Genomic DNA, 14,347 nt, shown 5'->3' with positions numbered 1-14,347 from the left:
GTTGAGAAAATGGCACTTTTTGACGACGAAGACCATAAGCTGGAATGATATTGGTCGATGAGAAAGAGGCCACGTCATGAGGAAATAATTGTGGGGTGAATAGGAAAAGTAAAACCAATCAAACCCCAGCGTTTTCTGGATGAAAAGGAAATAACTCGTTCCCTATGACGTGGAAATTCAGATCGATCGGATACTCTTAGAGAAATCTAAATTTTTCTATTTGTTTATCTTCGGATTCTTCATCTTCTTGGTTCCTCGCAACCTCCATTGATGCTGGTGCTCGAGCTCAATTTGCGTTGCTCGACCTCGGGTTCGGTTTATCAGACCTAAGATCAGAGTTGGATGACCTCAAATTGATGTAGAAAAGTAGGAGGTAATACAAATGATAACGTAAATGGATAAATCGGCTTGCCACTCATATGGGACAAGAGCAAAACAAGAAATCCTTCTTGTTTCTTAAGCCAATGACTCAATTAGTTTATGGATGCAATCAAATCTGAATTTTTATTCATATTAGCATGCTTATATAGACGAGCATGGAATAATCCTCCAAGCATGAGTGACAACTACATAGGAAAAAGACTAAGCATTTAAAGACATAAGAACTAAAAAGGTGAAAAAGTCCTAGGAACTAGAAAATGCATTAAAAACTTAGGAGACTCAAACTTTTGACTCTTTGAGAACTACAACACACTTAAGACTCATTAAACTTAGACTCAACTTCCGTTCATCCTCATGGGCAGCTGAATAGACGCCTTGAAAGGTCAGCAAACATTGAAAGAAATCTTCCAGAACAGCTCCCGGTTGATAGGTAGCCGATTAGTAGCTTTGAATGGACAACAAGCTTGTAAAACGGCAACAAAAAAGCCGATCAATGACCATGAAATCAGCAACTCTCTTGGAGGATCGACATCTTCAAAAAGGTACCGATGCTCCGGCATCAATGTGGGATGGTGATGGATTTGTATGGGTCTACTCTTGTTTTGTTTACTTTGAATTAGGAGATGCTTCTAGGAATCTACCCTGAACCTGTTCTTCCAAGAAAGCTTCTAAGTGTGACACGGCTAATGCAACACTAGATCATCTTCTTTGAAGCCACCATGCACAGATGCTAACGTCGTTGTCGTGAACGATGTCGAAGCCGTCGTCCTTGCTGCGGCACCCACCTCCATTTTCTATTCACATTTTGGAAATTTTTGAACCTGCAGCAATAGATAGTGGCGAAGATGTTAGCAATCTCAGAATATCATGAAAATTTTCATTTGAAAAGAGCTCCAAAGTCCGACGATAATCTAGCCTAAGAAATTTTACACGCCAAGTCATGAAATCAGGGAAATATGTGAAAATCTCTCTCAACAAGCATACTCAAAGTCACCCGAAGACTCTTTAAGACACCTAAGACCTGTTTGATAACGTTTCTATTCTTTTTGATTCTATTCCCGTAACAAAAAAGAATCATAAACATGTTTGATAACGCAAATGATTCTGATTCTGATTTTGATTTTGCTTCCGAGAACACTTTTGGACCAACAATAAGAAACAAAAAAAGTTGCTTCTCCAAAAAAGAACACTTTTGAGAATAAAAAAGGCAACGAAAGTCTTCTCTCACTTTTGTCGGGCGCCCACGAGGTGTGGGCCGGGTCAACCCGACCCGATTCGGATGAATTTTTTAATGAAAATTTCGGAAATTAATAAAAAAAATCAGAAAATCATTAAAAAAAATCCAAAAAATGGAAAATTCATAAAAATTCTTAAAAAAGGGAAAAAATCAGAAAAATTCCAAAAATTTCAAAAAAAATCTCAAAAATTAGAAGATGGGTCATTTAAACTGGTCAATCCTATTTTTGACAATTTTATCTTCCGATTTCTCCCAAATGACGATTTTGCCCCTCATGGGCAACTCGTTCCCAAAAAATCTCAAAAAGTAGGAGATGGGTACATTTAATTGGCAAATCCTATTTTTGGTGATTTTTCCTTTCGATTTTTCCTAAGTGCTGTCTAATTTGTTGCCGGAGTATCATACTGCATCGGTGACCATTCGTATGGTATCCAAGGGTAAAATTGAGCCACTTGTATAGCGGAGATGGAATTTATTCATTCTAAGCAATAAAAGATAATCAAAGTCCTTGGCATATGCATAGCCTCAAGAGAAGCAAGGGAAAATAACAATTTTAGCGTATTATCCTTCCAAGGAATAAACCCGAAGTATCTCTATTTTGGCCAAACAAATGTCATGGTGCTAGACGATTGCAACCGTGGGGTCCGAGGAAAGTTATCAAATGTGATTATGTAATTATTTGATTTAAATGAAAAATTGGGAAGATAAATTATTTCCCAAAACAGAAATTTTGTGCAATAACCAAACGCGTTTTTCTGTTCCGGAAACAGAAATTTTATGCAAATACCAAACGCGTTATGATTATCTAAAACTCGTTCGGAAACAGAATAAAAAAAAATGATTTTAATCAGAATCACTTTTTTAGAACAAAAACGTTACCAAACAGGCCCCTAATGTACTAAAAATTCATATGCAACCGAACCATGCCTTGATTTAAATGCTTAGTTAATAAGTGTTGTCATTACATGTCGGAATGATAATTGCGTAATAAATCAGTATCACCTCGAATGCTACTAAGGCTGATAACAAAGAGGCCAAGCTTGATTCAAATCTCAATGATACAACCTGTATTATTCCCAAGGTCGTATTCAACCAATTCTCTTCACATTTTGAAAAGTGTTGTTGTTTCCTTAAAGATGTTCGAGCGAAGTCATCAAAAAATGGATGGCTTAGTTGACTTGCAAAAAAATTAATATCCTAAACTAGCCATCCGGTAGGAATGAGGATCATTGACAAGCTTGATTATGGAACGACGAGGAATGGAGAAGCACTCAATAATAAAAAAGTCTTCATTGGCCTCAAGCCCTCCTCGCCAACCTCGAGCGAGGTTGAGGCTCAACCGCCGGAATCTGGCGAGCTCAAGCCTCGCCCATTGGTGGCGAGGCTTGGGGGTCGATTATCGGTCGTCGATCATTGCTATGGCCGGGCTCTAAATCTAAGAGACGACTTGCTCGCCGATTGCCGCAATCCCAGAGCTCCTCGAGGTGGTGTCCATAGTCCATACGAAAGCTCTCTTCTTTGTGTGCTGAAGAAGAAGATGATGATGGATGGAAGAGGGAGATGACAATGCAATGGCCAGCCGAAGAAGAAAGGTAGAAGACAAAGAAAATAAAATAAAAAAATAAAACAATAAAAAAAATAAAAAAATAAATTAATTGGAAAAATCAAATTCTAAAAATAAAAAGAAAAACACCAAAAAATGAAATCTTGAAAAATATTTTCCAAAAACGCCACATTTTTCATGAAACAAATAGAGCCTTAGAGCAGATCAATTTTAGACCAATTGAAATCACAAGAAATATGGCCAATAGGCATTGTGGCTATGCTGATAAAAGGATTGGGAGGACGTTAGTAGCGTAGATACGGGGTTCGACTCCAGCGGTTTGTAAAGAGACAAAGATAAGAGTTAGAAGTATGATAGAAAAATAAATCACAAGAAAGATATTGAGTTCGATCGTTCGCCAAGCCCGCATTCGTAGATGCGGCTGTCATTGTCGTCATCGATTTTGAAACCATCATTCTTGCCGCCACACCCTGTTCCCTTATCTTTTCGCATTCCTAACGTTTGAAACATGAAGCAATAGATGGTGGCGAAGATATTAGCAGTCTCAGGATATCGTAATGAAGAAATATAAAATTTTGCTTGAAAAGTGCTACCAAAGTGCCTCAAAGTCTGATACTAATCTAGCATGAGATTATTAGATATCAATTCACGAAATTAGTTATCAAATAGACAAAATGAGAAAATAATTTGATAGTGAAGAGATTTTTTTTCTTTGGTCAAACTAATATTTCATTCACTTCTTCGATCGAAATATAATAGAGAAACATCTCTCTTCAAAGAGCACAACTTTTAACCAAGACAAATCACACGCAACTTCAAACCAAAATAAGTTCTAGATAACCAGAGAAATCATGAGAACGAGATTATATGTCACACACTCAAAGAGCACATATATAACTTCTTCACATCAAAATCAGCGGCCGATCACCGAATCCGTCTTCAATAGTGAACACACACCGAGAACTTTATCTAATGCTACGACTTTGCCTTTTAGAGGTGTGTGCCTATGATTGGCATTCCCAACATCATCATCGAGCAGAATGAAATAGTTGAACGAGCGTATATCTTACTCCTTTAAGAGAGAAACCTTTACGAAGCTCATCTGATCTTTTTCAAAATTCAATTTGTTCACCAATGAAATCTGAGCAAAGCGAAGCTCCGAAAATATACATGCAAAAAACCTCAAATCTAGATTAGATCGGGATAGATATCTCCACAAAACAAGAGAGAGAAACTTCTAGATCTAGACTAAATCGAAAGAGAGGAAAACGAGAAAATGAAACAAAGAACCAAAACAACTTAAGAAGAAAGGGATGGAGAGATCTAGCTCAAACCGCTCCCTCCATGGAAGTTGAAAAAGAGAGCCTTGTGAAGGTAAGAGGGAAAAGAGAGAACTAAGGTCGGCTGAGAAAGAGGCACTCCAATTTGTTGATAGTGAAGAAATTATTTAGTGCGGCATCGTGATTTTTTCCGTTTCTGATTTAGAAGTGTTTTTCCACGTAAAAATTCACTTGTCTTCTTTTCTATTTTTTTTCCTTCAAAGATTCACGTTCCTAATAAATCTCTCGTAACAAACATATTCAGAATAGTAGATTTGTAATTGCAAGGCTTTGTCCCCGTCCAATTTGAGGGGCGAAATGTTCAACGTACTTCGTTTCAAGGTTTAACTCATAGAGTTATTGTCATTACACGCAAGGAAAGATAATTCCGCAATAAATCAAATTGCCAAGGACGACCTAGAACTTAATTCCTAGTCGCGCCATCTTTTAAGTTATTCCCGGATAAATTTGCCCTCTTCTTTGGCATCATAGTAGGAATGTGAGATGGGTTTGGGTAGCAATCGACGAATAGCTCCTCGAGTTTCAAAGCGAGGGTAAATGCTCATGTGGACCGGAGCCTACATGTCCCGAATCTATTCAGGTCATTGATCACGTGATTCCCAAATATGGGTCCACGTGATCAACAATCAAGAAATATCTAAATTATTAAAATTTTTGAAGATATATTTCTTTATTTTACGAAAAATGAATGATTTCAAAAAATATTTTTAAAAAATGATGCTTTACTATCGTTTGAAATAATTAATCAATTAATTCATCTTTCTAAACGATATAAATCGTCATTTTTGAAAAAAAATTTTCTTCGTTATTCATTCTCCGTCAATCAAACGGAGTCCAGTGAAAATGTTTCTCCTGGAGGGGCAAAATCGGAATCATGTCTGGAAAACTCCCGGCGAAGGCACGACGAGTCGATCAAAGCGAACCTCCGTCGATCACTCGCCGGTCCCCTCATATATATATAAAGAGTCGCCATTCAAAACCTCAGAAAACCAGATTACTTCTCTCTCATCTCGATTCAAACCGAGTCGACTCTCTCTCTCTCCCTCGCTCGAGCTCGCTCGCTCGCTGTCGCAATCGCAAGCGAGGTACTGTAGATCCTCCGGTTGTCTCGGTATAGCAATTCATCTTGTGTTGACATATGCGAATTGATCTTGAGCTTCTGTAACCCGTCGATTCCTTCTGCTATGGCTTCTTAGGAGTTCTCGTTGCGTCTTCCTTGCTCGTACCTCCGAAATATCGGCGTTCGCTGATTGCTTCGTAGTGTTAAGCGGAGGTACTTCACGAGCGCGCGTAGTTTTCCGATGGTGAACTTGATGAGGCGCGAACTTTTCAGATGACGAGGTTCCTTTGGACTCTAGGTCCGTTTGATTTCAGAAGACCTGTTTGTGATCGATGTAGATTGGCCTTATCGAGTTCGTTCGAGCATCTTCTATGATTTTGTAGGTTAGGCACAGCGAAGAATTTCTTCTTAATTACTACGTTTATCTCTCTGATATACCTCTGCGAGTATTCTGGCGTGAATTGCCGTAAGCCTAAGTCTGTAGCTCTTTGCTGTTTCACCGCAATATAGACGCTTATGTAGAGAATTATCACTATGACTTGCAGCATTTACCAGGTCATTGTCTTGACTTCTGAGATATGAGTAGGAGATTTTTTTCGCTGCTCAGGGCAGTTTCACAAAGATAATGCTATTTTGCGGCACCTCTCTTTGTAGAAATGTTGCCATGATAAGTAGCTGTTCTGATGTATTTTTTTTTTTTTCAATAGCATTCATTTTAATTGAACTTCACTGTGCTGAAAATCGGATGATCTGAATGTGATAGGTCCTCCTATATGACAGCCATTAATTCATTTGCACAAAATCAATCTTACAGTTTCTTATGTTAAATTAGCATCCGTGTTCTTTTCTTGGCATAGATTATACTGGATGACCCCTGTGCTTTGCCCCTGTATTAACTGTTTAATACTGCATTTGTTCATCCTCTGCAATAGCTATAGTGGATCCACTTGCGGTCTAGTTGAACTCCTTCAGACATTTCATATTAGAAGTATGCGAGACTCATGTCCCACTTGAATCAAGGCAGAGAAAACTTGAAATGATCGTTACTGTTTTGTAGTGATTAGCCGTCCATCTCATCACTGCTGTCAAATCGGAGATCCATTACCTTTGCATTTGTAGGATGAAAAATGAATCTTCAGAAGTATATGACAGTGGCACGTATATATGGGTGTTTTTGGTCTCTCAATTTTAGATTTAAAGCTTGCAACTCTCCACCTAACCACTTTGTATAAGTAAGTGCTGCTCCTGTATGAACTGTTTATATGTCAAGCTGTGGGTTTTTCACTTTAATGGACTGGCTAAGGTCCCTCCAAGGCTAGTTTATATATGCTTCTGCAAAAGATAAGTGCAAAAATGTTATAGATGCAATGTTTTAGCAAAGAGATGTTGCTTTCATGAAGAGAGGAGGTTGCTGTGTAGTATAGCCAACCTAAAGGGTTTGCAATTAATTCTCCCTTTTCTTTTGCAAATTCTGAGGGCCATTTAGATTCTCTTTTTTCTTATGCTATCCTCACACTTTCTCTTGCAGATGGCAGAATCACCAAAGGAAACTGCAGTGGTGAATCGGAAAGAGGATAAATCATTACTAGGTACTCTATAAGCTTGACAAATCTAAAAATACAGTTAATTCACTTCAGATGTGGAATGGTACCACAAGGATGCATATTTCTTTATTTCAAAACCTAATATATTTGTTTATTTAGTATGGCCTGACATATGACTCTATTGATATCATGGTCAATAATTAGTGCAGCATACATTGCATGTACTTGAAAATCTAATTAAAGAGTTCTTAATGTTAAAATAGGTTTCATCCTTGTCATTGATTAGGATGATTGCTTATACACATTTTTGGCCGCATCATATGAAAGTTAGATATGTTGATCATAGCTCAATGTTAAATCCAATTTCAACAGATGCTGAATTTGGAAAGGAGTTCCTTACCTCCTGGAAGTCGTTGTCTGTGGCGGAAGATGACGCAGTGGATTTTAACTTTGATACAGTTGGCAAAGGCATGACGAAGAAATTCAACTTTGATAAACTGTAAGTGAAACTTAAAAGTATAGGCAGTTAGCTAATAAATCGGCATTGAGACAGAATCTAACTTTGATATTCTATCTTCATACTTGTATTGGTTACATTTATTGTACCCCGTACAATTACCTCTTTGTGGAGAATAATGCCCGGGGTGATTTAGTGAGCCATGCTTTACATATCATTCAACCACTTCAAAAATCATTAAAACAATGGATGATGGTGAAGGAGTATGAAAGCTTCTCACAATCTTACTTGTTATGAGAGTGGGATATGTCTCTGCTTTCTGTGGATTGATAGTGAAAAAACCTTTTTCAGGGATGTCGATTTTAACCTGGATGCTGATTTTGACAAGTTATCATCATTCAAAGTGGACATGCCGGATCTTGATTTCTCCTGTCCATCTAAGAAATCTCCAAACAACAAGGACAGAAATGAAGCAGAATCACTTGATGAAGGAAATTCCAAGAAAAGATTTTCTTTCTCCTTTGATTTTAATGAGTAAGACAGCTTCACAACGTATACATTTGGGCTTATTCTTTGATACATAAGGTTATATTTTCAAGTGAAGGGAAATGTCATGACTTGTGATTGCAATCTAGGAACTTAGCAATCATTTGTGCTATCCAGGTTGGATGGCTTTAATCTTGATTCACCCAAAACTGAGGGAGAACAAGGTGGGAAGAAGGTTATAGGAAGCAAAGGGAGATCATCGGAGATGAATGAGCACCAGGGCTCAAAAACTCGCCTTCCTGAGGCAATTCCTGACTGTGAGGATAATGCTATGATTAATAATGTTCAATCAACACGCTGTGTGGGTACATCAGAGATTCAAGTAGAAACTTCTGTAAGTTCAGCTTCTATGCCTAACCCAAGAATGGATGATCAGGTGCCAAAGCCCGCGGCCTGTAGAAATTCAATTGCAGAACAATCTTCTTTTGAAAGGACAAACAGCACGTGTGCTCAAGAATCTGATCAACAAGATTATTCATTGGACAAAACAGCACCAAGAGAAGTACATATTCAGCCCGCAGTTGACACAAATTTAAGTACCATCCCAGAGCTTCCAAGAAAAGATTTGTGGATCGTCAAAGGTTTGAATTCCACTTTGGGTGAGGAGCAGAGTAACAGGGAAGAAATGGCAGGGGAAGCCACATATTCTCACGGCAACTCGCAGTCAGAAGGTTCAAGTGTGCCACATGTTCCAGGAACAGAAGGCGAGGCAAAAGGAAGCAATAAACCTTTTCTTGATACATTGAATGCTACTAAGGCTGATAACCAAGAGGCCAAGCCTGATACAAATCTTAATGATACAGCCTGTATTATCCCAAGTAAAGTGCTGCACGACAGTGAAATATCTGTTTTCAGGTTGTCCCATTTATCCCTTACCTTTAAGTGATTAGATGAATGAGAGGGAATCCATGTTGGGATGGTATTGGCAAGTTTCTGCCATGCCAAACTAGAGCAATGAGCCATTAATGTCTCCTTTTAAGAAACATGGACTCTTGTTAGTTGATTTTTGTGAAAACTTGGAAAGCATATGCATCCGTAACTTTATATTTAACAGGAATGCAAGTTCTTGTGATTATCAGTTTGATACACTCATTCATTGAGTTTTTGCTATCATGTTGATGCATTTTATGGTGATTTCCAGAGTTCAGTAAAAAGATAGGGGGATCAACAACATAACATTTTTGCACTTCTTAGCTCTGTTTTGGTACTATGTAAATGTCCCAAGCAGAGAACCTGCAGTTAAAAATCGTCCTTTTTCTTTACTGGTAGAGAGCCTGGACAAGCACACTCAAAGTTTTTCAAGAGATCAGAGGAAATTAAGAGTCAGTCTTCTCGAGAACCATCAACTGGGAGAAAGCTTACTCAATTTAGCAGCAAAAGACTTGCTTCTGTACATCTAAATGAAACTAGGTGAAGATTTTCTTTTTGATTACAGTTTCTTTGGATATTCCATGCTTTACAACGTCACATCGTTTATGCAATCTTCAACAGGTTGGGCGACAATGCCAAGGATTCTCTAGTTGCGGGAAAGTCACTCAGTGGTCTAAATTCACTGGTGAGGGAGCAAACAAAAAGTCAACATCCTCTGACGGGAAGCCATATCAGTGTGAGACCCACTTCTCAACTGGGGTGAGGCTTCTGTACCCAATCGAGTTGCAACTGTAGAGCTGTCTGAAATTCTGTTGAAATTCTAGTAATTTTTTTTTTCCCATGTACTTCACTTAACAGTAGCTAACAGTGGGTGAGTGATGTGTAAGTTATCTCCTCCTCACTGCCACTCCTCCACCCACATACAAACAGAAAAGGAAGAAAAGGGTAATTAAAGGGAAAAGTTTACCTCCTTTCCATATAAAGGTGCACTGGTTGTTACTCTTCTGTTATCCGATGGACTTCCAACTAGGGTGAAATGAGAATTTTTTTTTTTTTTTCATAGTTTGCATTGAGACATTGGACACTACTAATTGCTGTATATAACTAGTTTGATCAACACATATGTTGATATATGTAAAATTACTGTACATTACTAGTTTGATCAACTCTTGTGTAGATATATGTGAAAATATTTTGATGTTCTTGATTATTTGCTTGCTGTTCATGGAAATTAAAGCCTTTTCAGCTGAAATTATAAACCTTTACGTGCAATTGTCTCTCAAGTCTTAAGTTCACCCGTTATTGTTGGCCAGGAAAGCTCATTAAATTCTTCATACTATGCTTTAAAGAGGATATTGACATCTGTCTCTGGTAAAATATGACTAAATTATCTGCTAAAAGACTACAAGCCTGGAAGTAGGGTTCACAATCTGCTGTAGAATGATATGTTCATGTTCAGTTTGAACCTTTTGAGTCACATGAAATGGGAGAGTGGTGTTCCTTTAAATGACATTTCCTTTTAAGACTGAAATAACTCCTGATTATAGAAAAGATGCGTCAATGTCAATGTCATGTCATATCAGTTTTATGTGTGATGTTGTTCATGTTAAGTCATATCCTGCCTTAGACATTGCCAGCTCTAACAAGTAGAGTGCATATATTGGATTAGTCCTTTGACTCTGCATTATTTTGCATATGCTTAATCTGCTTGCACTAAACTTTTGCAGTTCTCTATGCAAGACGGGAAGTTTAAATGTGTTGTCAAAACCAATTGTTAACATATGTGTGAATCCTGAAGTCACTAATTCAAGCAAGGAATCTTTTAAGGATTCCACGGTCAGAAATGTTGATGTGAAGAACAGTAACTCTCTTAATTCTGGCAAGAGGGCTTTTCATCTTACTAGCTTGAAAATGATGAGGTCTAACCTGCATCCTAACTTGATGTCCTGCTAGTTGAAACCATAGATACTTTTAGAGACCAAGATGTCAATATGTGCAGGGCCACAAGAACCAAAGAAGATCAACTTGGTTCTAATCCTACAGAGGAAATCAGTTCCAAGAGAGACTCTGAGCAAATAACGGCTATGCCAGGTGATGCAGCACATGGGTTAGCTCATTGTCGCAAAAGCACCGACACCCAGTCACTTCTCAATTCATCCTTAAAGCGAAAATCATATGAGGTTCCTTTCTGTTGTTTGCTCTTCACTTCCAAGTAATACCTTACACCTCTTCAATAGGGTGTTGCAAATATACTTATGAGGATGCTATTTTGTAATGCATACGTCTATATTGCAGGGATCAGATGCCAATTTAGTGCCATTTAGTCCATTAAAACGGCTCTCTCAGTCTCCAAGTGAGAAAAGGTGAAGAGTGTTAATAACTCGATTATCCTTGCTCCTGTGACTTGGTATTTGTTTGTGGAAGTAATGTTCTTACTCTTGACATCTTAGAAGTTTCAGAGAATCCTTGGAAACTGTTGTCACAGATCAGGTAAATCGATAAAACCAGCCACTTCTCAATTCATAGGGCAAATCATCTGAGTTTCCTTTCTATTGTTTGCTCTTCAGACTTTCAAGTAATACCTTACACCTCTTCCATAGGGTGTTGCGAATGTAATTTTGAAGATGCTATTTTGTAATGCACTAGAAGTCGCGATTGTCTAACTTGCAGGGATCAGTTGCCAATTTGATGTCATTTAGTCCACTGGAATGGCCCTCTGAATCTCCAAGTATAAAAAGGTGAAGAGTGCTAATAACTCCACCACCCTTGCTCCTGTGACTGGGTTTTGTTTGTGGAAGTAATGTTCTTACCCTTGACACTTCCGAAGTTTCAGAGAATCCTTTGGAGCTGTTGTCACAGAACAGGTAAATGGACAGAACCTTCTTAAGTTTTTCCACCTTAACAGAGAGTCGAAACTTGTTCCTTACTGGTTTCTTAGATTATATGTTTCAGGTTTGCAATCATGAGAGCACCGAACAGAGCAAAACCAACAGTTTGTCTGGTGACCATCCTAAATTGCAGCTTAAGATTTCTCCTAAGGTGAGGTCAACCGAAGTTGGAAGTCCGTTGATCATGGAAAGTGATGAAAATGTTGAAAAGGCCGAAGCTTATACAACGGAACTTGAAGATGTAAGTGAATTGTGGCTAAATTATTTTCGCTATAAATGAGTTGCTTATGCACTTTTTGGCTTTGGCAATCAATTGTAGGCATATTGTAGACTATAGTCAGAGACCATGAAGATTATAGAAGAGAGACAGTAACAGTGACAACAAAGAACTAGGAAAAGAAAATACGAGGTTGTCAAGTTACAGGGAGTAGTTGCCATGGACAACATTCTGTGGCTTACAGGATGAGTGGTTGAGATGAGTTTCTTTTAATTATTTCTTTTATCTGTTTACTTCTTATTTTCTTTGTTGGGGTGGGGGATTGGATGAGCAAGCCTGAGCTTCTTGATTTTGTGCATTTTACTACTGGATGTCTGCTCTTCACTTCCGCTAATTTGGTCATGCGTTCATTGACATTATGCATCGTCATGTATTGAGTTTAGAAATCAATTGATGAAGAGAACCTGCCTAATACGGAAATTGTGATTTCTTCGACAGCTGACCTAATTATCCTTAAGGACGAATCTCTTGTACTTTATAGTTATTTTCTATAATTGTCTATCTTAAGCATTTGAGTTTTCAGAAGGCCATTGGAAACTAGACTGATGATATTACAGAGAAGGGCATTGAACTGTTGCCTCTTGTCTATTCTACCATGTCTGTGGTCCTTCTGCTGGCAATACATTGGCTGCCTAAGGGAATTGTCTTGCAGATCTGCAACATGCTAAAGAAGAAGCAAGAAGAAGCTAAAGAATTGCTTGTTCGAGCACTTGTGAACAACAACAATCTGTTAATGCTTAATCATCCCATCTACGATGAACAGATATCCTTCTGGTTATCAATGATTTCACGGGATGTTCTTTGGGTTGTCCATGATATGTTTCTTCTCTCTTTTGGCATTTCTTTGTAATTCCTTCACCAGATAAAACATCCGTAGGGTGCAGAAGTTTGCATCACAGCTCATGTCAAAGGAGATTCACATTTGAAGTAGCATCAGTTGAGGTACTCTCTCTCTCTCTTTCTCAAACACACAAAACACACACATGCGCCGAGTCATACCAAAACCGAATCACAGGAGACCATAGGAGATGCATGCATGGGCCTCTACAAACATGTGAATTGCCCACGTGATCAGAGTCTCTTCTGAACCTGGGTGCAGTTATGAATCAGGAAAGTATACGCGTGCTTGTTTCTCAGGCTTCTGGATTACAACTTATGGAAGCGGACTGGCTTCCTGCATATATTCAGGGATAGTCTACATTTTTGTGTACTGTTGGTTCGGGATGAAATCCCGAGGACATTTCCAGGTGGCTTGCTGAATCAAGACTATATTTTTCTTCTCCCTATTTTCATGGGATGCTGTCGAGGTCAATGTTTCAAATATGGGACCAACTTCTAAAACTTAACATTCATAATTGTTCAATCTCGACTTACTATTTCCTTTCACTAGAGAGTGCCCGGGTTTCTGCTGGAGCTCATTATAAAAGACTCCTCCGTGTCTAGGCTTAAGTGTTTTCTTAACAGCAGGGGAGCCAGGGCAGCACCAATATGAAATTTTGGATCGTGCGACATTTGAATTGTCAGAAGATGCCCAACCTATTCGGTTAATAGGCTTAAGGTCGCGAGTTTGTATCTTCATTTATCTTATAGATGACCTCTATGCGAGAATTGATGGAAACTTCAAGGTCCGAAATTGCTGTCTAGAGTTTCGCGAGATATCAGGTACGGTTACACGCACTCCTGGAAGTGTTCTTAAGAAGTGCATGAACGACATTGGTTTTCTTAGAGTTCAAGTGTGCGATAAGTAGTTCCAAAGGTTTAAGCTGTCAAAAAGTGCAGTAATTTTTATATCTCAATAGCCCGGGTGTGATTGCCATTGATAGAAGAATGGAAGTTTGAACTGTGTGAACGTATTACTTTTCGAAAGTTATTTAGGTGAAAAGAATGAATAATCGAACTTGTGATATCGTGATATGATATCTTAACTTAGATGGAGTTAACCAACACTTTATTGTGATGGCTTAGGTTATAGTTTTGTTAACTTTATTCTATATATCAAGTTGCTAAGTGGATCATTTGTCAAGATCCCAAGAAAAAGACATTGCGTCTTCGGTGCCAAAACGCAACAAAGGACACTCGGTAAGGGCGTGAATCCACCAGAGACGGCCGGGATTGGGAGCCTCAAAGCAAAGTTGAGTAACGACAATAGTTGGATTCGGAAGATCGTCTAGCTGATCAGGACA

At 38.5% G+C, this 14,347-nt stretch overlaps 1 protein-coding gene and 1 long non-coding RNA gene across 5 annotated transcripts; one reads left to right on the top strand and one right to left on the bottom strand.

Moving 5' to 3' along the window:
* Positions 1–1,026: 1,026 nt before the first annotated feature.
* On the bottom strand, positions 1,027–11,413 carry LOC125316671. Its single transcript, XR_007199764.1, has 3 exons — positions 11,404–11,413; positions 10,926–10,945; positions 1,027–1,202 (listed from the first exon to the last, which is right to left on the bottom strand). It is a non-coding gene; the product is annotated as an uncharacterized LOC125316671 (long non-coding RNA).
* Positions 6,061–13,508, top strand: LOC115730805 (uncharacterized protein At4g18490-like). Of its 4 annotated transcripts, none has more exons than XM_048285554.1 (16): positions 6,061–6,137; positions 7,111–7,171; positions 7,499–7,625; positions 7,935–8,117; positions 8,247–8,984; positions 9,399–9,539; positions 9,621–9,758; positions 10,727–10,918; positions 10,999–11,179; positions 11,295–11,362; positions 11,450–11,489; positions 11,670–11,737; positions 11,827–11,863; positions 11,952–12,128; positions 12,817–13,106; positions 13,264–13,508. In XM_048285554.1, exons 1-15 carry the CDS (start codon positions 6,117–6,119, stop codon positions 13,012–13,014), a joined length of 2,370 nt encoding a protein of 789 aa, XP_048141511.1. In that variant the 5' UTR covers positions 6,061–6,116; the 3' UTR covers positions 13,015–13,106; positions 13,264–13,508. The 4 variants fall into 4 exon arrangements, with proteins under 4 accessions (XP_048141511.1, XP_048141512.1, XP_048141510.1 ...); XM_048285555.1 differs by lacking the exon at positions 6,061–6,137 and having other exon boundaries at positions 6,209–7,171; positions 12,817–12,927; positions 13,034–13,106; XM_048285553.1 differs by lacking the exon at positions 6,061–6,137 and having other exon boundaries at positions 6,209–7,171; positions 11,833–11,863.
* The last annotated feature ends 839 nt before the right edge of the window (positions 13,509–14,347 follow it).

The sequence above is a fragment of the Rhodamnia argentea genome, chromosome 9, assembly GCF_020921035.1.
Source record: "Rhodamnia argentea isolate NSW1041297 chromosome 9, ASM2092103v1, whole genome shotgun sequence".
Taxonomy (NCBI): Eukaryota; Viridiplantae; Streptophyta; class Magnoliopsida; order Myrtales; family Myrtaceae; genus Rhodamnia; species Rhodamnia argentea.
The sequence above is the reverse complement of the archived record's forward strand: the minus strand, read 5'-3'. Positions and strand labels throughout refer to the sequence as shown.